This window comes from Euprymna scolopes, chromosome 44 (assembly GCF_053919585.1).
Source record: "Euprymna scolopes isolate OS-2025 chromosome 44, ASM5391958v1, whole genome shotgun sequence".
Classification (NCBI taxonomy): Eukaryota; Metazoa; Mollusca; class Cephalopoda; order Sepiida; family Sepiolidae; genus Euprymna; species Euprymna scolopes.
The window spans coordinates 43,700,825-43,725,126 of record NC_136525.1 but is presented as its reverse complement, the minus strand read 5'-3'; the positions used below and the strand labels follow the sequence as shown (position 1 = coordinate 43,725,126).

General features: G+C 39.0%; 1 protein-coding gene across 2 annotated transcripts in view; it reads right to left on the bottom strand.

Moving 5' to 3' along the window:
- Positions 1 to 4,470, bottom strand: part of LOC145268823 (uncharacterized) — a 212,281-nt gene extending 207,811 nt beyond the window's left edge. For both annotated transcript variants that reach the window (XM_080124466.1, XM_080124465.1), the window contains exon 1: positions 4,213 to 4,470. In XM_080124466.1, coding sequence (XP_079980592.1) covers positions 4,213 to 4,218 — 6 coding nt within the window. In that variant the 5' untranslated portion in view covers positions 4,219 to 4,470. The remainder of the gene's footprint in view (positions 1 to 4,212) is intronic.
- Between the last annotated feature and the right edge of the window lie 19,832 nt (positions 4,471 to 24,302).

The following is a 24,302-nucleotide window of genomic DNA, read 5'->3' as shown; positions in this document are numbered from 1 at the left end:
GTTTTCAGATTAAAAAAAAAATAATGGTTTCAACTGATTTTTTTTTTTTTTTGTGTTAATTCTAATAAATTGCGATGGTAGCTTCCAAATTATGCAGCCGAAATTATCTGAATATTACTGAATTATTAAAAAAAACAAAACAAAACACAACTTTAATCGTAGTAGCAGGTGAAAAATTGGCACCATCTTGTTTAAATCGAAATGGAAAGTTACCTAGTTTTTATCTAATTTTTTTTTTTATTTTCTTTAATAAATAATTTTCTACCTTATCGATTTTCGTAATTTTTGGATATAATCATCTTAAAAATACGAGGAATATGTAGATACTATTGTTTTCATGTGAAATTCAGTATGTGGATTTCTGAAATTTCGCCCCAATTATGTAGAAGCGCCAGACCATGTTCTATTAGAAACCTACTTAAATTTTATTGCTTCCCAAATTTTACTATCGTATAAAAATTCTTATATTTGCAAATTGTGCACATAGCGGCGGTCGTGCGCGTGCGTGCCATCCATTTTTGAAAATACATTTTTTTAAAAATTATTTTATCGATTATTTTCGATTAAAAAAAATAAATAAATAAAACGGAATAAAATTTAAATTTCCATTCTATTTTTTTAAAACAACTCCAAAACAGAGCGCGCTTTCGACCTTTTATTTTATTGTTTTTCCAATTTTTTTTCTCTCTCATTGTAATTAGTATCCGCTAAAAGTTTTTTTTTTTTTTTTCCTTACGTTTTTAAATTTGATCGGCACTCTCCTCGGCATATTCCGGCAGATTACGTCAGCTATCAATCGAGCACGAGCTAACATCACGGAAATCCCGTGCGCAAAATGCAAAAGCACCATTAAATTAAAGTCAGAGTTATGTCCCCTGATAAGGCTGAAAATGGCCAACGAAAGATTTCAGCGATAAAATTTAAAAAAAATTATTTTAAACAAAAATACTAGCTAAATTCATATAATTTTTTAAAACCCTAGTAAGTAGATAATTTTGCGCCATTTTTTTTTTTTTTTTTTTTTTTTTTTCAATATATTGGAGCGAAACTGGAGCATCACCAAATTCGGCGTTTGTGCAGAACTGCAGAGTGCAGAACCCACTCCTCATGAAAAAACAAATAAAGAAAAAATCTGTATAACAGAAAGAACAGGTTGTAGTAAAAAAAAAAAAAAAAAAAAAAATCATCAGTCCAGTCCAGTCCAGTCCATAGCCATAAAATTTGATTTTCTTATTTAAAAATAAAACCACTTGATCAATTTACGTAATTTTTGGTGTACGATATTTTTGTTCTGTAACGGGTGCGTACAGATTTTTTCTTTATCTTTTAATTAATTAATTGGCAGACCTGTACAAGAATGCTCACCCAGTAAAAATGCGTGTTTTACTACACCCCTTTATTTATTTACTTATTTATTATTATTTTTTAAAACTTTTTTTCCGACGACTATCATAGATTACAAACTTAAACAGAAAAAAAATGTTGAAAAAATAAATAGCTTTTAAGAAGGGGGTTCACTTTCTGGTTATAACGTTCTACTTCATTGCTACCTGACTTACTGTCCATTTCTTTGCCGACGTGTCACGTGATAAAAGCCTCTTCTTAAGTCATTAAATTTATTTTTTGGTGCTAGTGCAGAGAGTGATCCGCGCTATTTTTTAAAAATCGTATTTCCAAGTTTAATTAAAGTTTTATGTTTTTTTTTTTTATTATTCAATTGTAAGGTTAAAAGTACAGAATAGGTACAAAACACCCTGCCCTCCCCATGTTAAGAATGGCTTTTTAAATAATAACGTTATTATTTCAGCATGGATCAATAAGTGCATGAGTACCCCTTTTTTTTTCCAAAATTTCTTTTCCTGCTAATATGATACTTAAGCCTAATCTATGATAATCGTCGAAATAAAGAAAAAGAGGTGAAAATACGCATTTTAGGGGGTGGGCAGTGGCCACTCTCGTACAGGTTCTCTAATTAATCTTTTTAGAAGGGCAAATTCTGGATAAACACAAATTCTAATTAATCTAATTAGGGAATATCACCACAATTATTCATACTATTAGAGAGAGAGAGAGAGAGAGAGAGAGAGAGAGAGAGAGAGAGAGAGAGAGAGAATAATCGTTGATTTTGTCATTTTTTTTTTTTTTTAAATTAAGTTCAGAAACTTTTTTTTTTTTTCGTAATTTAAACAACCTAACAAACTAAATTATGGACCCAGCCAGCGGGAGTCTTTTCGTTCAGTAGCTTTATCAGAAGTTCTATCTGTTGGACAATTGAAGTTTCTGTCTATTACTCCTAGCCTCTCTCATTGAATGTTGTTTTTGTTTAAATCTTCACAGTCTTGTTTCAGTTACCCCCCCCTCTCGCAGATTCTTTTATTTTCTCTGATTATGTGACGAATACAGAGAGGGAGAAACATATTTATTGAAGAACCGGAAAAGACAGTAGACGGACACTAATTAGGCATTATCCTCTCTCTCTCTCTCTCTCTCTCGTTTCAATATTCAAAAAGAAAGGGAAGAAGAGAAAGAAAAAAACAGGAGAATAATACACATTTAAATGAAAAAAAAAAAAAAATAAATAAATAAAAGAAATAAAAAAAGAAAAAATATCGATTTTGGTGCTTGTCCAGAATCCAACCTAATAAAATTAAATAAACACAAAGATTTTTATGATGTACATACTTCGTCACGGAACAAAAATTTAATATTCCAAAAATTACGTAAATTAATCAAGTATTATTTATTTATTTTTTTTTTTTAATTAAGGAAATCAAATTTTATGATGAAGCAAGGATGGTATTGGTGCATATTGCATATCTGTCCCCCCCCCCCATCTTTAAAACTCGTCACTAGTTACCTCCCCCGTAACAATCTCTCCAGAAATAGAATTCAAAATCAGCCTTGTTATGGCTACGATTTGCTATTAATCGCTAAAAAGGTGCTAATGCAGAGAGTGATCCGCGCTATTTTTTTAAAATCGTATTTCCAGGTTTAATTAAAGTTTTATATGTTTTTTTTTATTCAATTGTAAGGTTAAAGTACAGAATAGGTACAAAACACCCTCCCCTTCCCATGTTAAGAATGACTTTTTAAATAATAACCTTATTATTTCAGCACGGATCACTCTCTGCATGACTGCTAAAATCCTTTTAAAAATATGATTTTAGCTCTATATAGCTACTTATATAACTATTTAATCAATTTACGTGATTTTTGAAATATGGCATTTTCGTTGGGTACGTACATCGTAACGATTTGTCTATTTTTGGTGCTAGGGCACTTTACTGATCCACGCTATTTTTTTAAATCGTATTTGCAAGTTTAATGATATGTTTTTTTATTCAATTGTAAAGTTAAAGTATAGAATATGTACAAAACAACCTCCCCTCCCCATGTTAAGAATGGCTTTTTAAATAATAACGCACGGATCAATAAGTGCACTAGTACCCTATTTTTTTAATATTAGGTTGAATTCTGGACAACCACTCACTCCACTACGATTTTTATAATGAAGTAATTGATCATTTAACTTTTTTTTTGTTAATAAATCCAAAATTAAATTCATTGTATTTAGAGTACGAACCGTGTTGAAATAACGTTATTTAGAAACCCATTCTTAATGGGAGAGGAAGGCGTTTTTGTTAACTACATTATGTACTTGCACCTAACAATTAAAAACACAGAAGATGTCGAAAACAAAATTGAATTAAACTCGAAAATCATACATAGAATAATAATATGGATCGTATTGTGCACAAGAAGGGATATTTTAAATGTTATTTTTTATTATGATTATTTTTCTTTAAATGTTTAAAAAATTGAATGAACTGTCATTTCTCTAAGATGGAAGGAAAGAAGAGAGAAGGAGAAAAACGGACGAATATTAGATCTTTGAATGTCAAAAAAATATACAAAAAAAGAGACGACTTTAAATTTTATTAATAAGAATATCGGCTTATCATGCTTATAGCTAAAATACAAGTTTATAAAATTGGTTATATTGTCCTTTTTATACGAAATATATTCGAAAAGTCAATAAAAATGATATTAGATTAAAAATGATACAAAGACGGAGAGAGGGGGGGGGGCGTTGTACAGTCGTCCAAAGGTACAGGTATGTTAACGCGAAGAAAAACGATTATTAAAAAGACAGCGCGTAGATGTAGGTATATTTTGTTTTCAGTTTAATAGGCGGTAATTAATGATACTAACCTCCATAGTTAATAAAATACCGATTCGGTTGTAAGGTAGAAATGGTTGTGTCTTCGCGACATCCCATATCACACGAAAAAATCGACTCTCGCCCTTTTCGCCGTCTTTTCGTTGAATACGAACCTGCAGCGACACCTACCGGGCGGCCAGAGTTATCTGCCCCTTTTTTTTCCTCGGCCTCGGAATTTCCACTTGGAACTTCCTCATTGCGAGTCGAGGCTTCGAGCACGAGAGGCTTCGTCCGACCGCCCCTCCCATAAATCGGTCACGGTTACGGCTCAAATAGTAATCACGTAGTCGCTCGACCCATGTAATTTCGTATTCATGCAGAATACAGATCGTGCTGAAATTATAACATTATTATTTCTTTTCTTTTTTTTTTCATGGAAATTTCCCCTCCCCCCCAGACAAGGCATGAAACCACTTGATGTAAGAGACTAAAAAAGAAATAGCACTTGAAGGTCAAAAACTAGACAAGGATATGGAATAGATTCCGATCCAGATTAACAGCAATTCCTTCCCCTTTGTCAGAAACATCGCTCATGGAATGTGAGGACTAAAGGACAAAATAAAAGAAGTGAGGTCATTCTTAACAAGGGGAGGGGTATGCCTCTGTTAACTAGTCTGTGCTTTCACCTGGTAATTTAATAAACAAAAAAGAAGGTTCTTATTTAGAATTCAACCTAATTAAAAAAAAAAAAAAAAAATACAGAAAAATCTTTATGGTGTACGTACCCGTCACAGAACGGAAATGACATATTCCAAAAATCATATAAACTGAGGTTTAACTAAAAAAATCAAATTTCATCATGAAGCAAGACGCTATTTTCTGATCTGCCATGTTTTATAAATAAGAGGGAGACAACTCAATTCGAATTATCGAGATCAAAATCAGCCTGGGGGCACAAGTGTCTGCAGTTCACCAGAGCATTCACCATTAAAATACTTGTAGAACAGGCAGAGGGATGCAACATTTCGTCAATGGGACAGAGGCTGAAGCTTAGATGCCAGTTCAGGGCCTATCAGATTGGCGACTCTCTCTTGAACCTTGTCTAGGAGCAAGAGACTAGTAGCAGATGCACCAGCCCAAATGTGACAGCAATACTCCATACATGGGCGAATGAATGGTGGCCTTATATAGGTACAGGATACTTTTGGGTGTTAGTAGTTTTCTAGCACGGTAGAGAGAGCCTACCTTCTTCGCAGCGGCCCTGGCAATGCTTTCAATGTAATTGTTCCAACTCATGTTAGCTGTGAACGTTAGGCCAAGCAGTTTGAAAAATGTACTCTCAGATAAAGAGCCATTGGCCATTGCTATTGGTGGCAGAGAAGGTTTCTTGTAATTATTGAAGGAAGCCAGTTTAGTCTTAACAGCATTGAATGTGACCATCCATTTTTGTCCCCATTCCACTACAGATTGGAGGTCATTCTCTAGTGTTTTTGCCATTTCTTTAGAAATGTGTTCATTAGTTTTCCTGTCATGCCTGTTATAGAGTGTGGTGTCATCAGCATATATACCCATCTCAGAGGCAATTTTGTCAGAGAGGTCATTTATGAATATTAGGAATAATAGAGGTCCAAAGATAGACCTGAGGCACTCCCACATTTATATCATATTGTTTAGATGTACGAACATCGAGGACAACCTGGATTTTTCTCTTATCTAAGAAGGATTTAATTATGTTGTATTCTACCAGTGATACCGTATGATCTAATTTTCCTGAGGAGACCCTCATACCATACCCTGTCAAAAGCCTTAGATATATCTAGGGCTACCGCTCTGCCCTCCCCCACTTTGTTCAGTGAATGGTATATACGTTCAGAGATTACAGTGAGGATGTCAGCTGTGGAACGGGCTTGTCTAAATCCATATTGTTGGTCAATCAGAAGTTTAGCATCTGTAAGGTGATGGACTAGAGCATGGTTAATTATGGTGTCAAATATTTTGGCAAAAAGTGGGAGGAGGCTAATGGGGCGATAATTTGATGGGTCAGTTCTTTCGCCAGAATTCTTGAATACTGGTACCACAGAAGCAGTTTTCCAACAGCCCGTGATCTATACATTTTAATTTTGTTTGTAGCTTAAAACCAATACGCATTTATCATTTTGCCATTTTATTGTTAGTATTTAATGGAAAATTAAGTTTTAAACAAAAACAAACCAAATAATAAACAATTACAAGAATTTTTTTGACATTGGAAAGTAGGTATAATTTTATCCAATTATGATTCCGATACTGATACTTTAAAATGTTCCGATTTTCTTGATTCCTGATTCCAATTCTGATTAATCATCCAATATATATATATATATATATATATATAGAGAGAGAGAGAGAGAGAGAGTAATTTATAAAATATATATGGCGACTAAGCTACACTGAATATTCTGCGTTTCATCCACTGTAGGATTCGTCAGGCTTATGCGCATAAGCCTGACGAATCCTACTGTGGATGAAACGCAGAATATTCAGTGTAGCTTAGTCGCCATATATATTTTATAAATTACTAACTAGCTCTACCTACGTATTGAGCACTTTTGAAGTAAATACTTAAAGTTTACGCATAAATCTATACTTTCGTATATTAAATTTATGTGAGTAAATGAAGTAGTTATATATATATATATATATATATATATATATATCATAGATATTAAAATTTTGCAACACAAATAGATCACAAAACAGTAAGTAAACAAAAATAAAAGCCGTTTTATTTTGTGTAATTTTTAATATCATTTTAACTCGATAAATGTTCAGATAACAAGTTTCATTTTGTGTTATTGCATTACTTTAGTGTATTTGTTTCGTTTTTAACTAAAAACTAGATGAAACTTTGACACTTATGAAGACAGTCTTTTTGAATTGTCCCCCTCCTTATCGGAGTTCTTCAAAACTGAAAACAAAATATTGTTAAAAAAAAAAAAAAAAAATAGCAATGTACAAGTCCAAACTATTTTAACTCCACAATTAATATTTTATTTCGTGTTATTGTAGTTCTTGCATTGAAAGCCATGTTTAATTTTAGAAGAGTTTTTATGGGTTTTTAGTTTCTCGTGTGAACACAAAAAATTATGTGCAAGAATTCTAACAGATTCAGTATTTTTATGGAGCGATTCTGGTTTTTGGTTGGTTCCTTGCAGAACATGGCCTTATTTGATTGGTCAGCTCCTATCGCTAGTGTCTTTAAACAGAACCTTTCAATTTTCTTTAATCATATCCTCTTATTATATCAGAAATATTACAAGTCCACAGATGAAAAATAGAGTTTTAGCTTATGGCCTCAGAGTTTTTATATAAAGACTGACGATATTGAAGGTTGAGAACCGATTTTATTTACGACCAACAATTTGTATTAGGAGAGGCAAAATGTTCGTAGGATGGAATGTCATTTAACAAAGGAGATGAACGTTCGTAAAATGTTTTTAGGTATGTATGAATTGACAAGGAATGAATGTTCGTAAACTGTTTGTAGGTATGTATGAATTGACAAGGAATGAATGTTCGTAAAATTTAACTTATCTTTTGGATGATGGAGAGGGTTAGGGTAGGCTGGTCATCCTACTGTCGGTGATACATGTCCTGGCTTGTAACTGGAAAGTGAGTCTCTTATTTCATCAGCGCTAGCAGCCCGGCATCTTTGTCTTCTTTCTTCTCCTCTCCTGGTTCCCTAAAAACCCTCGTTTTATAGTGGCAAACTGGCTCCCAGTGACTGTGATATTTGAGGTGTTTATTTTAGACGCGGAGCTCTGCCATTGGTCGATAATTATTTTGTGGTTATCTTATTTTTTTCTTCCCAAGTGGAAGCGATGCATGGAGCCATGTGCAAAAGACGATTTTTAGTTTTGTCTCTCATGGTGGATGCGTTAACATCCGGTTCGCTGCTAATTCTCATCATGTTCCCACAAGCTAATCTGTATAAGTCCTGAGATGACAAATAGAGTTTTCGGTGGGTAGCTAATCTGTACTAGTTCAAAGATGAAAAATAAAGTTTTCGGTGGGTAGCTAATCTTGGACTGTAAAAGTTTGCAGATAAAGAGCAAAGATCTTTCTTGTGTGGACACTAACAATTCTAAAAAAATCCAGTATTTTCAATGAGTGATTCTGGTTTCTGGTTGGTTCCAAGCAGAATATGGCTTTATTTGATTGGTGAGCTCCTATCACCAACGTCTATGAGTAGAGCCTTTCAATTTGATTTAATCATATCCTCTTAGTATATAAAAAATATTGCAATAGTATTACTTTAATGTAATTGTTTTGTTTTCAAGTAAAAGTTACACAAAACTTTGACATTTTCGGATAGAGTCTTCTTGAATTATCTCCCCATGAAAGGAATTTAAAAAAAATGAAAACAAAAAAAAGTGTCTAAAAGATAGTAATACACAAATGTCAAAATAAAATGCTTTTCACTAATTTCCAAACTGCATTTAGTGTCGTTTGCGTGACACTGCTGTCCAAACTTTCACCTTCCCTTTCCCACTTGACGCGTCTTCTCTCCACTCCAAAACGAACTTCTGCAACTTTAGCTTTTCTCTTCTACAAATACACCTTCTCTGCTCGCAATCAAACTTCAGAATGGTATTTATTTTCAGAAAATTTACAGAAAAATTTGGCACAAGGCCGAAGATGGGGGAGGGGAAAGGACGGTCTTCTCTGACTAGTGCTAACTAATCTAACCTAACTAGTTCCTACTTTCACTCTACTTACACCATAATACCACATTCATACTATACATCCATCAGCGTATACATCCTTCATCAATCACCATAAGAACATCATACCATGATAACCTAATTAAAACCCATAAGAAAAGGGGGGGTTTGGGAAGATAAAAATTTTATATACAAGATACAAATGAGATATTTACAATGTTAGTAACAAAAGACCCCCCCGTTGTTAAACTATGGCAGATGCACCGATTCACCAGTCGAAAGGGTGATGCGGGTCCGAACGCTTTATTTAAAACACCTCTTACGAAAACTTCGAAAGGGAACCCGCATCTCTGGCGAATCAAGCGATCTGTCACCTAATTTGGGAGGGGAGTGGGGTTAAAAAAAAAAAAAAAAAAAAAAAAAACCGCAGGGACAAACTCAAAAGGGACAAACTCAAAATGATCGCTATCACACACTAGCTAGGTTATGAACAAAGAAGCCTAAATAATGGTCCTACTCTTGCCTATATCGTGACCTACTCTGGACTAAAAACGAGTCAGGGCTGACGTTCGTTCCTGTCACCCAAAATTCTTTCCCTAAGGAACATCCAAGAACCAGTCAAGACTTGCTTCTCTCACCCGACACACACGCGCAACTGACACCCACCTTTCAACAAAGTCTGACGGAGAGAGTCTAACTCTCTCGGCCTTGATACGATCCTTTAAATAATGACGAAAGAGTCGTATAAGGTCGAGGGGAGCAAAGTCCTCAGATCCATAGACCACTTTCATACGTGTGTTCCAGATAACACCTCTCATCACAGCTAGCAAGGTCAAACACAAATCTTTTCTGAGCTTATCCGTTGTCGGAGCCCAATTGCTACAGACATTAATAGGAACCAAGGTTAATGAGGATGTGTTTAGTATGCGGACCATGAGACCTGTAACAAACTCAATCAGCGGCGCCACGATGCGACAATAAACGAAGGCGTGACATAAAGTCTCGTCCTCATCGCCGCACCGTTTACAAATAGGCGAATCCACCAAGCCAGCTGAGTGGAGTCTCTTACCGACCCATAGAGCATCTCGAATTACCAGCCAGGTCAGGGAAGCCTCGTCGTTAGTGAGGCATCCTGACCCAGGCGCCCAAGGCCAGATTGAGCGGAGCTGCTCCTTCGTCAAAGGGAGCCTCCCACCAATGACATCCGTTACGGATCCCCTCACTAAAACCCGATATAATGCCTTTCGGGACAACAGCAGAGTGTTAGAGAGGCTTTCCTTCACTCTTAAGAGGGACTTCAGTGCGCGCCGGCACTCGCGATAGAAGGGACATTCACCTCGGGGCAACCTGTGTGCCTCCCCCTCGGAGTAGTGCACCCCTCTCAAAGCCGGGAAGGCTTTCTTGGTGTCCTCCATCCAGAGGCCACCGTTTTCCCTATCTTGTGTGCACATTCGATCTAGGTAGTAGAGCCGTAGCGTGTATAGCCGAATCTCCACGTTTGGCATACCTAGACCGCCTTCAGAAGGATGTAGGTAGCAGACATCGCGACAGACCTTAGGGGCCCTTCCAAGCCATAAGAAGTTGAAAAGAGCCCTCTGCAAATATAGCAGTGTATCTGACGGGATTGGAAGCACTGATAGACGATAAATAGCGATTGGATAGATGTGAGTATTACACACCTCCGCTCGCCCCTTTAATGAAAGGTTCCTACTGATCCACCGTGAAGCTGCAGACCGTACCGCTTTCAGAACCTCCGACCAATTTTTCTCCAGCTGGAGGTCAGGACCAAACCAGACGCCGAGTATCTTGCAAGGCCCATCGCTCCAACTAAAGGGCCCCTGAAGGGGCATACCCCTCCAGGCACCAATGCGCAAACCCGAAGACTTGTCGCAGTTAATTTTGGCCCCTGTTACCGTTTCATACAATCTGATTTCTACACCGACGACACTAATCTCAGCACTGCTCGTTACAAGCACAGTTACGTCGTCGGCATAGGCGGAGTACTTCGCCTGGGCATCCACACCTGGCAAAGTGATTCCGCGTAGGACCGGATTCACCCTTAGCCTGCGCAAAAATGGCTCGATCGCAAGCACATATAGCATGGGTGATAACGGGCACCCTTGACGAATGGAACGTGACAAACTGAAGGGTCTCGACCTCTTCCCATTTACTTCCACCATCACCGCGGGGTTAGCATAGAGAAGATGAACCCAAGAGCGAAATTGCGGGCCAAAACCGGCCGCCGATAAAACAGCCCCCAAGTACCGATGGTCAACCCTATCGAAGGCTTTGGACTGATCTAAATTGATCAGCGCGGCCTCAGTGTCGACTTTTTCTATCATCAGGCGTATCGAGTGCAAGTTATCCTGGATTGTCCTGCCCTTCACGGCACACGTTTGCTCGGGGCTAATAAGACGCGCCAGGACAAGCTGCAGACGATTTGCGAGAATCTTGGCCAAAATCTTTAACTCAGCGTTAAGCATCGTTAAGGGCCTGAAATTACCTAACCCATCCCCACCATCTTTGCTTTTACGGACAAGTTTTATCACACCCATGGTAAAGTACTTGGGGATTGAACCGTTCCTAAACCATGAGTTAAACAAAACCGTCAGTAGAGGGACAAAGATGTGCGACAACCTCAAATACACTTCGTAGGGAAGACCATCGATCTCCGGTGACTTATTAAGGCCGACCCGCTTTAAGGCTTCAATGACTTCATCCTCCGTTATGCCACCTTCGCACCTAGCCGCTTCGGTCGTCGAAAGACGAGAAAAGTCAGCCAAATAGGTGTCGAATTGTTCTAATGACAGACCGGGTTCCATGGAAAAAAGCTCCTGGAAATGGGATCTAAACGCCTCCAGCACACCCTGGTTTGTGGTCACGGTACGCCCGTCCGGCAATGTGACACGAGCGATGTGCCTATTAGCCGCTTGCCTAAGCTCCTCTGCACGCAGTTCAGCGGCCATGTTTGTTGCTTCCTGGGGCATTCTTTTTAACCTAGCCCTAATCGCTAAGGCTTGGTGCTCCTTTTCAGCAAGGGAGGCAAGCCGAGCCCTAATTATATTAACGCTAGCACTATCCCCCTCCTCCACCGCCCGATCTAGTCTAGACTCTAGTGTCACTTTAGCTGCCCTAGAATCTAGATTGAGTCTTTTGCTAAAGTCAGCAGCAAAGGACCTAATGTCTTCCTTAACTTTTACCCACCACTTATTCCCAATAATTGCCCCCGTCAATTCCCGCTGTAGGGTTAGTAATAGCCCGTCACGGAAGCCTTTCACATCGAACAACGACGTGTTGAGCTTCCAGTAACCGGCTAATCTAGGCTTAGGTCTATCTAAGTTTACCCGTACACGAACAAGTCTGTGATCCGAGTAAACTATGTTGTGGAAACTTGGACAATCCAATACTCCTACGTCGACTCGCCTAACTAAGAACCGGTCGATATAGCTCGAGAGCTGTATCGAATCGGAGCCGCCTCTACCTGTCCAAGTCCACACTAAGTCACGGGGCTTTTCATTTCGGAATTTGTCGGTAAGATCAAACTTATCCACAAATTCACGAAATAAAACAGCATCCCGATCTCTGTTAGTTCCCCTAGATGTTAACCCAAATCGATCTAACTCGGGATCCAGGACGGCGTTCCAGTCTCCCGCTAAGATAACCGTTCTGGAAACATCTATGAACTGCTCGATCCGCCGAAAAAAACCAGCCAGCTCAGAATGGCTATTGGGCGCATAAACCCCAATAAGACGTAATGCCCTACCCTTTATGGTAACATCCAAAACACATAGTCTTCCCTCCGGATCCAAGTAACACGGGTCACACGACGCATCTAGAGACCTTTTAACTAGCCAGGAAACCCCTCTCGAGCGAGAATTATAGTGCGCTGAGTAAGCCTCAAAGGTCCTAGACAGTGCACTCAAATGGTCACCAGGAATAAGGTGGGTTTCCTGCACACAACAGATATCCACTCCGAGGTGCTGCAGGTCCAAACTCAAGCGCCATTTGCGCGAGTCGGCCCTTAGCCCTCGGACATTTAAACTAGCAAGCTTGAGATCCATGGTGGTGCCTTAGGGTTGGGAACCAGGAACGAACATCGCGGTCGTGAGCATGCCGACGGCTCTCGTGAGGGAATAAGTACCCATCGCAGTATCGATGAGTCCGTCACGAGAGATACCGCCGACATGCAGGGGATAGGTTAGTTTTACTATCCTATACAGGGAGGGGTGCATTTTTACCGGGACCCTCCCAACGCAACATTTTTTTAGATTTTTAATATCTGTGTCTTTAAATATGGCTAGGGGAGGGGAAATATTGAAAGCCTTATTTGCCTCCTCCAGCATTTGCCATAGGTCTTTTGCCTCTTCTTTTTTTCTGATTACGGTTAGTATGCGTCTAGCTTTAGGGAAATTGGTGGGGATGTCTATTAGCTTCCCCCCTACCTCCCTGAAATCAATTAGTTTGCTGAGGTCTGCACCTTTAAAGTTCTTGTTATTATTTATGGCAGCTGAGTTTAAGATGCAAATATCTTTTCCAGGGAGGTAGAGGGTCTTTTTTTTGTGTTCAGGTGAGGGGGTAGTGTCCATGTCAGTATATGTGTTAGTAGGGTTAGTAGGGGTTTTTACTGGAGATACAGGAGGAGTATTATGAGGGGACTTAGAGGTGGCTGGTACAGGAGAGGGGGATTTATGTTTTTTAAGAGGACTTAGTGGAATTAGTTTAGGCATTTTGGAGGGGACAGGAGTTGTGACTGGAGGAGGCATTTTAAAAGGGGAAGGAGTTTTGGATGTTGCGGGGGACTGTGTAGTGATGAGTCTGGTATTTTTGGAAGGAGGTGACTTGCATGGGGATTGGAGTGTCTGTTTTTTGGTGTCCAGTTTTTTCTTGAGATTTACTATTTCTATGTATTTTTCTCTGCCTGGGTCGTGTTGCAGCATAGCCTCTTCTCTCATCTGCTCGAGGGAAACACGTCCGGGGGTCTTTTTCCCAGGGGCGATCTGCCATGGTTCTCCTCTGAGGGTCTCGTCTTTGGTGTTGGTTGTTTCGCTGGTAGTTTGGTTGGGTACACTTTTTGATGTGCTGGCTCCCAGATGCTCACCTATTATTTTCTTTGTGTTAGGAGTGGGCTTTTTTGATGGGCAATCTGATGTGAGATGTCCGATCTCACCACAGTGCCAGCATGTAGGTCGCCTGCCGGCCACTATGATGGGCAACTTTTCTTCACCCACCTCAAGGAAGAAGGGGATGCTTACGAAATCTTCCTTGTTCAGCAGTATGTCGAATGACCAGACCCCGTGGAATTCGTCAACTTCAATGTGTACCATTTCCCCAAACTTCAGGAAAAAGGCACCGAGGTGTTCGCCATCTACGTGGTGTGGTACATGGAAGACCGATACTGTCGTGCGTCGCTTCCCTAGGTATTCCGTCCTCAGGATGAATTGCTGGGTAATTATTTCCTTTTGGGAAATAGTGAGGCACTCTTGTGATGAGTTAAAGAGTGCACTCCAGGTATTGTAACCTTTGCACTTTATGACGCGTAAAGGTCTAAGTCCTGCGGTTGCCAGTAGATTGATGATTATGTCCACGGTTGCTCTTATTACTTTCTTGGTCTTCCTGTCTACCACAAATAATGTTAGGCACCTTTTCCTTATTTCATCCAATTTCGGGATGTTGACAATTAGTCCTGAGTCAGTAACTTGATCAAGGCATTGTTTTGCTTTCTCAACGAATTCAGTGACGTTAATATCGACTTTTGGGGGTTTTGTCCACGGGTTCGTCGTTGCAGCTGCGACGTTCTCCATCTCCATTGTGACGACAATAGGCGTTTGGCACGCCGAAGCGGCCATAGCCGAACCGTTAAAAAGACGGTTAAAAAAAGTCCAAGAAAAAAAGAAACAACTGTTAAAAATAACAGTAAAGACAAAGAGGGGGAAAAAGGAAGCGTCGTGTAGAAAAACATCGGACGGTAATAAAAATAAAAGGTATAAATCGCTGGTTGAATAACGCACAGGACAAGACTCAATCAAACTTCAGAATGCCCTCCTTCCCCAAATCACTCCTCTTTTATTTCCAATCAGGAGCATCTCATTTGCATACCTCGTGGTCACCCTGTAGGCATATAAAGAAACAGGGCAGCCATTTTTGTTTCTTTCTTCTTCATTATGAACACGAGGTAAGCCACACAAAAACGCGGTCGGTTGTTCTTGTTTCTCTTTTTCTTCATTTACACCACATTTAGTGTTCCTGCAGTATAATGAAATTTCAACGCATTTCAGGTGAAAACATTTTTATGTACTTACGTTTCATGTTGAAATTAGCATAAATTCTGAAAATTCTGAATAATGATCCAGTAGAAAAATAATTACAAGTAAAAATAAAATTTATCCAATTATCGAGTTTTATTGTATGTTTAATGTGGAAGAATTGTGAGACCAGTTGTGTATGACAAACTGACTTATCTCCCTTTATATCCTTGAAATTCGCCATCGAAAAAATAGAAAATATTGGACTGTTAGTGTCTATGATTTTTTTTTGTGAAAAACACATCTAACACATCTTCTACTGGATCATTTTTCATAATTCTTTGGAATTTATACTAATTTCGACATGACATGTAAATATGTGATAATGTTTTTACTTGAAATGCAATTGTTCGAAATATTATACAGCACAAACACTCCGCATTTCATGTAAAACTGATGACGCCAATAATAACGCTTACACTTACCACAGGGTGGAACAATAAAGTTGTTGCCCTAGAAAAAAAACGACATGATTCCATTTCCATTTTGATGAAAACTGGTTTTCGTTTTTTTTTTTGTAGACCATCTATTAGTTGGCCAGTTGTGTACAAATCCCAAGAGCAATGTTGACTTTGTTCACAGTCGGCTGTTTCTTTCTTTCATTGAAGATATTCAGATACAAAACCTACCTAAGAACACTGCCAGGCACATAAAATGGCTTCGTGTGAAATTTAAAAACGAATCGGCTCAGCCATTTTCGAGTCCATAGGAAACGAACTTACACACACACACACATACACACACACACACAGTTTTTTTATATACAAGGTGGAATGATAAAATTGTTCTCCTAGAAAACACGACATGATTTAATGAAAAATGGTTTTCATTTTTGTTGTAGACCATCTACTAGTTGGCCAGTTGTGTACAAATCCTAAGAGCAATAGGAGCCTTCTATCATGTCTGAAAGTGACACAATGTTCAACGAGTGAGATCGGAGATGCGCCGCTGTACAACTTATGCTCTTTACAGATCCAATTTATAATAACAGGACCATTGCCAGCACTCTCAAAATGCATTACTGGATTTCCACAAATAACAGGGATGTACCAAAGTGATGAAAACAAAGTTTCCAGCTACGGTCATGGTCTTTGGCGTGGTTTCAAGTGAGGGCCACATTATGTCACATCTTCGAAGTTGGCTTGAAAGTCAACACCAAAGTGTACCTGGATGTGCTGAAGAGTGTGGTGATCCCCTTGTGTAATCAGGTCGCCACTGTCAGACGTTGCGTGTGGCAGCAGGACTCGACGCCAGCCCACAAGTCCAAAGAGGCCTAGGCTTGGCTTCAGAAGGAGTGCTTCGATTTTGTAGCCTTCTCTCACTGGTCCCCTTTTTCTCCCAACCTGAGCCTGCTGGACTACTTTGTTTGGTCAAACATCAAAAACATCACCAACATGACCTCGTGCAAAACCAAACCTAGCCTCGTCGCTGCCATCCACCAAGTATTCGCCGAGTATTTGCAGAGTTCCCACCGGCGGAAAAGATATGGAAAAGTTCCGGACCTGTATCGAGGCGATGATTGAGGCTGAAGGCGGCTACATTGAATTTATGTCAGCTCTATTACATAATCAAGTTACCCGAATTGATTTTTTTCAAATTTTAAAATAAATCTGTAGTGTTGTTTTCTTTAGGGCGGCACTTTTATCGTTCTACCCTGCTGGAGTTGAAGACTTGATTAGATTATATATTATTATTCATCAGACTACTGTTATCATCTTGAGTGTGATTTTCACTACGTTTCGGTCGATATAACCTCCGACCTTCTTCAAGTGTATCTTGTCGAACTCCGGAATCTTTCTGTCGAACTCGGGAATTTGGACGGAATTTTGAGCGGAACCCTTTATTTACTTCACGGGGGTAGCGTGCTCGTGGTAGAGGTCCTAAGTAATTTGCAAATGTATATTTCGGTCGCCCACACTGAGGATTGAACCTTCAACCTTCAGGAGAATATCACTTTTACAATTGATTTTTCCCAGTACTCTAACCACTGCGCCACGGGTCCTGTGCCATGGGTCCTCATCTCAAAACTTCAGAAACGTCATATTGATTAGAGTATACTCCACAAAAATATTAGGTTAAGAAGAAAGTTTTTTTCAGAATTTTTAATTCTGATTTCAATCGATGTATTTTCAAATGAATTTTCGTTATAATACCTTTACTTTATATGTTATTTTAGAGAGTTTTTTGCTCTATTTAATCGTTTAAATTACAATCGTTTTAAAACAATTTAGGCTTTCCTTTCAGAACATTGATGGGGAAAAAAGCAAATTTGCACAATTTTCTTATTTTAATTCAAGCTAGGCCAAAAAGCTGCTGAAACAGCTCACGATATCAAGCGTTTGGCCCAGGAACCACAACTAAATGCACGGCACAATGGTGGTTTAAGAAATTTCGTGGCGGCGATTGGAGTTTTGAAGATGATGACTGTAGTGGTCAGCAATCGAATGTTGACAACGATCAATTAAGAATCTTAGTCAAAGCCAATCCATGCACAATTGTTCGAGAACTTGCTTCTGAATTAGACGTAACATATACAATGATTTCCAACCACTTGAGAAAGATTGGAAAGAAAAATAATTTGATAAATTGGTGCCTCATGAATTGAACGACAGCCAAGAGAAATTCCATTGTGAAGTGTCATCTTCCTTTCTTTTACGCAACAAGAACGACCTGTTTCTCAACCGGATTGTGACTTTCGATGAAAAGTGGGTCCTTTATGACAACCGGCGACGCTCAGTTCAGTGGTTAGATGCTGACAAATCTCCACGACACTTCCCAGAGCCAGAGTTACACCAAAAGAAGGTCATGCTGACTCTTTGGAGGTCTGCGACCGGTCTCATCCATTAGTTTTTTTTAACGTAGGCAAAGCCATTATGTTGATGAAGTACAAATGCATCAGAAACTTCGACAACAACATCCAGCATGAGTCAACAGAAAAAGCCCAATTCTCCTCCACGACAATGCGCAACGACACGTTGCTAAACCGACTCTGCAGAAGTTGAACAAATTGGGTTATAAAACTCTGCCTCATCTGCCATACTCTCCAGACATCTCACCTACCGACTACCACTTTTCCGAGCATCTCAGCAACTTTCTGCATGAGAAATACTTAAAAACCTGAGCGATATCAAAAACCTATGCGATATCAAAAACCTAAGCGATATCAAAAACCTAAGCGATATCAAAAACCTAGGCGATATCAAAAACCTAAGCGATATCAAAAACCTTTGCGATATCAAAAACCTTTGCGATATCAAAAACCTAAGTGATATTAAAAATCTAAGCGATATCAAAAACCTAGGCGATATCAAAAACTTAAGCGATATCAAAAACCTAGGCGATATCAAAAACCTAAGCGATATCAAAAACTTAAGCGATATCAAAAACCTAAGCGATATCAAAAATCTAAGCGATATCAAAAACCTAAGCGATATCAAAAACCTATGTGATATCAAAAACCTAAGCGATATCAAAAACCTAAGCGATATCAAAAACCTAGGCGAAATCAAAAATCTAAGCGATATCAAAAACCTAAGCGATATCAAAAACCTAAGCGATATCAAAAACCTTTGCGATATCAAAAACCTAAGCGATATCAAAAACTTAAGCGATATCAAAAACCTAAGCGATATCAAAAACCTAAGCGATATCAAAAATCTAAGCGATATCAAAAACCTAAGCGATATCAAAAACCTATGTGATATCAAAAACCTAAGCGATATCAAAAACCTAAGCGATATCAAAAACCTAGGCGATATCAAAAACCTAAGCGATATCAAAAACCTATGTGATATCAAAAACCTAAGCGATATCAAAAACCTAAGCGATATCAAAAACCTAGGCGATATCAAAAACCTAAGCGATATCAAAAACTTAAGCGATATCAAAAACCTATGTGATATCAAAAACTTAAGCGATATCAAAAACTTAAGCGATATCAAAAACCTAAGCGATATCAAAAACCTATGCGATATCAAAAACCTAAGCGATATCAAAAACTTAAGCGATATCAAAAACTTAAGCGATATCAAAAACCTAAGCGATATCAAAAACCTATGCGATATCAAAAACTTAAGCGATATCAAAAACCTAAGCGATATCAAAAACCTATGCGATATCAAAAACTTAAGCGATATCAAAAACCTAGGCGATATCAAAAACCTAAGCGATATCAAAAACCTGAGCGATATCAAAAACCTGAGCGATATCAAAAACCTAAGTGATATCAAAAATGCCTTCAGCGACTTTGTCGCCAGCAGAACGCAAGACTTTTACGTCACTGGCATAAATACACTTGTTTTATGTACATCAAAATTTTTTTAATTTTTTACATAGGAGTCACCACTTATCAAGGCCCAGAGGCCACTCGAGGATATAGTCTAAAGAGTGTACAGTAGTCAATGAGACAATATCGTAGCAATCGTTAGTAGTAGAAATTTGCTAAATTGAATTACTTAAGGGGAATGGCTCATCAAGAATTTGTTTATGTTGGACTTGAAGATGAATATTTGTAGTCAGCTGGAAAGCTGGAAAATGGAACAGAGTTCCACAGGTGTGCAGTTCTAAGAAAGAAGCTTTGTTCATGGAATCTACATTTAGGTTTAGGCACAAATAAAGAGTGGGAGAAATTATTGATAATGTTTTCAGTTAAACGAGTGTTTATCATAAAAGTTTAGCGAAGGGGGGGAACCATAGATTGGAGCTCAAACGAGCACTTGTCATGAAAATAACGATAAAGACGAGACAGGGCTGCAACGTCTCTTCTGTGAGAAAGAGGTTACAGGAAAGAGAAAAAGGCGTCCCCTACTAGGCTACGAAGTCTATTATGATATCTGTCCAGGCAGGATAAGGTCTTTCTAGCAGCTCCTGCCCAGATGTGGCAACTACCCCATCCTTGGACGTACCTTGCTCTTATATAGGTAGAGAATTGTATCAGCAGTGAGATATCTACTGGGTCGATAGAAGGATCCCACCATTTTTTAAATTTAAAAGTTAAAAACCGTAAGAACTTTCTTGTCAACCTGATAGTAATGAAATCTCCATTACAGCTAAGATGCAAATCGAAAGGGAGGTAACTGATGCTGTCAGCCATGAATTCCTTCCCTTGATTAGTTACTCGTGGTTGTACCTATTTACAATGCCTCCTCACGGGACAGAGTTAGACACCAAGGTCGTTTTTTAACATGGAGAAAAGGTACAAAAATAAAAATTGTCGCAGTCGTGAAGGATTTCTCCTTCACTGAAAGAGAACGAGAAATGGAAGTGCCGCATCTGAAGAACAGATGATATTTATTTGCTCCCCCACCAAGCAAATTAGGCACAAGGCCGATTTTTAATGTGAGGAGTGAAGGGGAGGGGGGAGGGAAAAAGGGGACCAGCTCCCGAGAGGTGGGAAATGGGAGCTGGATAGTGATTTGCCAGCTGGTCCAAGTAGGGTTGCCCCTACATGGACCAGAAGATTGCCACAAGGGCAATGGTCTTTGCTTGCAGCATCTGCCGGAACAGATGGTATTTATTTGCTCCCCCACCGAGCAAATTAGGCACAAGGCCGATTTTTAATGTAAGGAGTGAAGGGGAAATGGGGACCAACTCCCCGGGGAGTAGGGGAGCTGGATAGTGACAATTGGTATGAAGGGTTGCCCCTACATTGACCAAGGTCTTATCTGTGGGGTCGCCCCCACATAGGGTCTTTGCTTGCAGTATCTGCTGGAACAGATACTACACTTTGAGGTATTTATTTGCTCCCCCACGTAGCAAATTAGGCACAAGGCCGATTTTTAAAGTGAGGAGTGAAGGGGAAATGGAGACCAACTCCTCGGAGAGTAGGGGAGCTGGATAGTGACAATTGGTATGAAGGGTTGCCCCTACATTGACCAAGGTCTTATATGTGGGGTCGCCCCACATATTGTCTTTGCTTGCAGTATCTGCCGGAACAGATGCTACACTTTGATCTTGTCCCGAAGGCCAAGGAAAATCAAAACAATGTCTCTGAATTTGTTTTAATGAGGATTGATTATTTGTATTATCTGGACTACGTTTCTCATCTTTAATGCCATTTTCACAATGTTTCGATCAACACAACCTCTGACCTTCTTCAAGTGTATCTTCTCAAACTCTGGAATCTTGTTGTCAAATTTTGGTACTTGTACAGTTTAATCAAGACATTAAAAAAATGAAAATATTGAAAAAATGTTATATTGTACGTATCCGTGTCGAAATAAAGTTCTCCGAAAAAAAATTTCACTTAATTTGATCAAGTAGTTTTTTTTTGTTTTTTTTTTAACGAAAAAACAATTTTTTTTTTTTTTTTTTTTTTTTACACAGTGATCACCACTTATCAAGGCCCGGAAGCCACTCAGGGATAAGGGTTATTGCAAGTACATTACGTTAGTGAGGAGATTTGCTGAAGTGATTACTTAAGGGGGCGGTTCATTAGGAATTTGTTAACACTGGACTTGAAGACATCCAAGTTGTAGTCCAGAGGGAAGCAGGCAGACGGAACAGAGTTCCACAGGCGTGCAGTTCTAAGAAAGAAGCTTTGTTCATGGAATCCGCGTTTTGATTTAGGCACAGATATAGAGTGGGGGAAATTTTTCACAGTGGATTCAGCTAGACAGGTGTTTTTCGTGAAAGATTGGCGAGGGGGGACCAGAGATTGGAGTTCAGACGAGCATCTGCCATGGAAATAACGATAAAACAAGGACACGCTCGCAACGTCTCTTCTGTGGGAGAGAGGTTGCAGGGTAGAGAAAAGGGCATCCCCCACTAAGCCACGAAGTCTATTTTGTACTCTGTCAAGGCAGGATAGGCTGTTTTTTAGCAGCTCCTGCCCAGATATGGCAACAGTATTCCATCCTTGGACGTACTTGGCTTTTATATAGATAGAGAATTGCATCAGTAGTGAGATATCTTCTGGAGCGGTAGAAGGATCCCACTATTTTCCCAGCGTCCCTGGCAACAGATTTGATGTACGTGTTCCATTTCAGATCAGGAGTAAAGGTCAAAACCAGAAGCTTGTCAAAACATGGGGCCTCATGCAGACGAGAGCCATCCATCACAATTGATGCCAACTGGGGATCAGAGCGTTGATGATGTAAGGATAGGAGTTTGGTTTTGGATGCATTAAAGATAACCAGCCACATCTTCCCCCACTGAACCACGCGCTCGAGATCAGAGGAGAGAGAATCAGAGAGAACTTTGTCATTTACAGCCTTTGATGTGTTGCCGTAGATGGTCGTGTCATCAGCATAGATGTCAACGAATGATTTAAGTATGTGTTTAGGGAGGTCATTGATGTAGATCAGGAAGAGAGTTGGGCCCAGAATGAGGGACTCCAGCATTTATATTGCAGGCCTCCGATTTTTGTCCATCTACCACTACTCTTATGAGCCTATCGGAGAGAAATGATTTAATGATTGAGAAAACATTTCCAGTTATACCGTAGCTGGAAATCTTGTGAAGTAGACCCTTATGCCATACCTTGTCGAAGGCCTTTGATATGTCAAGAGCAATTGCCCTAGAAAGGAAGCCTTTGTCAAGGGATTCACTAATCCTGTGGGATATAACCGTCAGCACATCTGCGGTAGATCTTGCAGAGTGGAAACCATATTGTGTGTCACTAAGAAGGTTATTTTGTTATGATACTGAGCAAAAACTAGTCATGTTTCGATTTTTAGGAAGAAAAGCTAGTATTTAAGATGGGGAGAGGGTGTCGGCGCTTTAAACTGAGTTATCTCCCTGCGGCATGTTGAAAAAATTTAAAGATGGCTACCTTCAACGCGCTGTTATAAAAACATGCTTTTCCGCTGTAAAAAAAAAAAGAATACTTGATCAAATTGAATGAAACTTTTTTTCAGAGATCTTCAGTCCAAAACGGATACGTACAATCTAACCTTTTTTTTTTTTTTTTCGATATTTTCATTTTTTAATGTCTTGATTAAACTGTACAAGTACCAAAATTTTGAATGGAATGCTTTATGTAATCCATGAGCCATGACTGAGTAGAAGTTCTTAGTAAATTGCTACAGTATTTTGAGTGTTGCTCACAGTGAAGATTGAACCTCCAGAAGAGTGTCATTTATAACAGAACTAGCGAGGGTACCTGGCGTTGCCCTGGTGGAGGATATTGGCACAAGGACAAAGCAATGGTGAGAATGGCTTCCACGTTGTTAAAATAAAAATAAAAAGATAGAGAGGTGGGTAATTGGTTTTCCACGCTAACCATTAGGCCAAAGAGGAAAAGAATGTGAAAAAAAAAAAAAAAGATAGAGCGAGAGGTGGGATCCAATTCGAAAATGTAGAGTAATTAGTCTTCCTCACTAACCATTAGGCCAAAGAGGATAGTGAATCCAAAGAGTTGGTAATTAAGTTAATAATCATAGGAGTAGCAACGCATGCACAGAAATGAATGCAGCTTTTAAAACTGGCCGGGGGCCAGGTAAGCTTGGTGCTTTCTGTCGGTATTTATTTATTTTCCCACGAAAAGAAAATGTGACATAATTTGCTTAAAAATGAAATCTTCTTAGTATAGAAAGGTTTCCCCCTCCATTTACTGAGAACTAATCTCATTTTGGTGCAGTGCCAGCCACCAGGCCATCGAGCTGTCGTTTGCATTCAAATAGTTTTGCTTTATGCAAAAAAGCCAAACAAACACCCGAAATAACGGCAATGTGTAAATTTTGTTTAACTCGATCAAAAAAGATAAAGATGATGTCGTTTGTCTTCGAGTAGTTTCGGTTTATATGAAAGAGATAAACAAACAGCCGACACGACGGGACAGAGGGAATTTTTTTAAACTCGATCAAAAAAAAAAAAGATAGAGATGATGTCCATTTGCGAATCTGAGAGATTACGATCTAGGAAGTATAAGAAAACTTCTCCCGAAATCTAACTGACGTGAGAACCCCAACGCAAAAAGACTTTCATGGACATACACAAATGCATGCGTTCATTTTGCTTTTATATAATAGATTTTACCAAGTACTTTATAACTTTATATGTAACTAACCCTTGCAGACAGTTCCTGTATAAAGTTTTTGTTTTTAAATGTATATTCTTACTATATATACCAAACTTGATAGTTGTGGATTGAGATTGATGGAAATTCCGAATATATATATATATATATATATATAT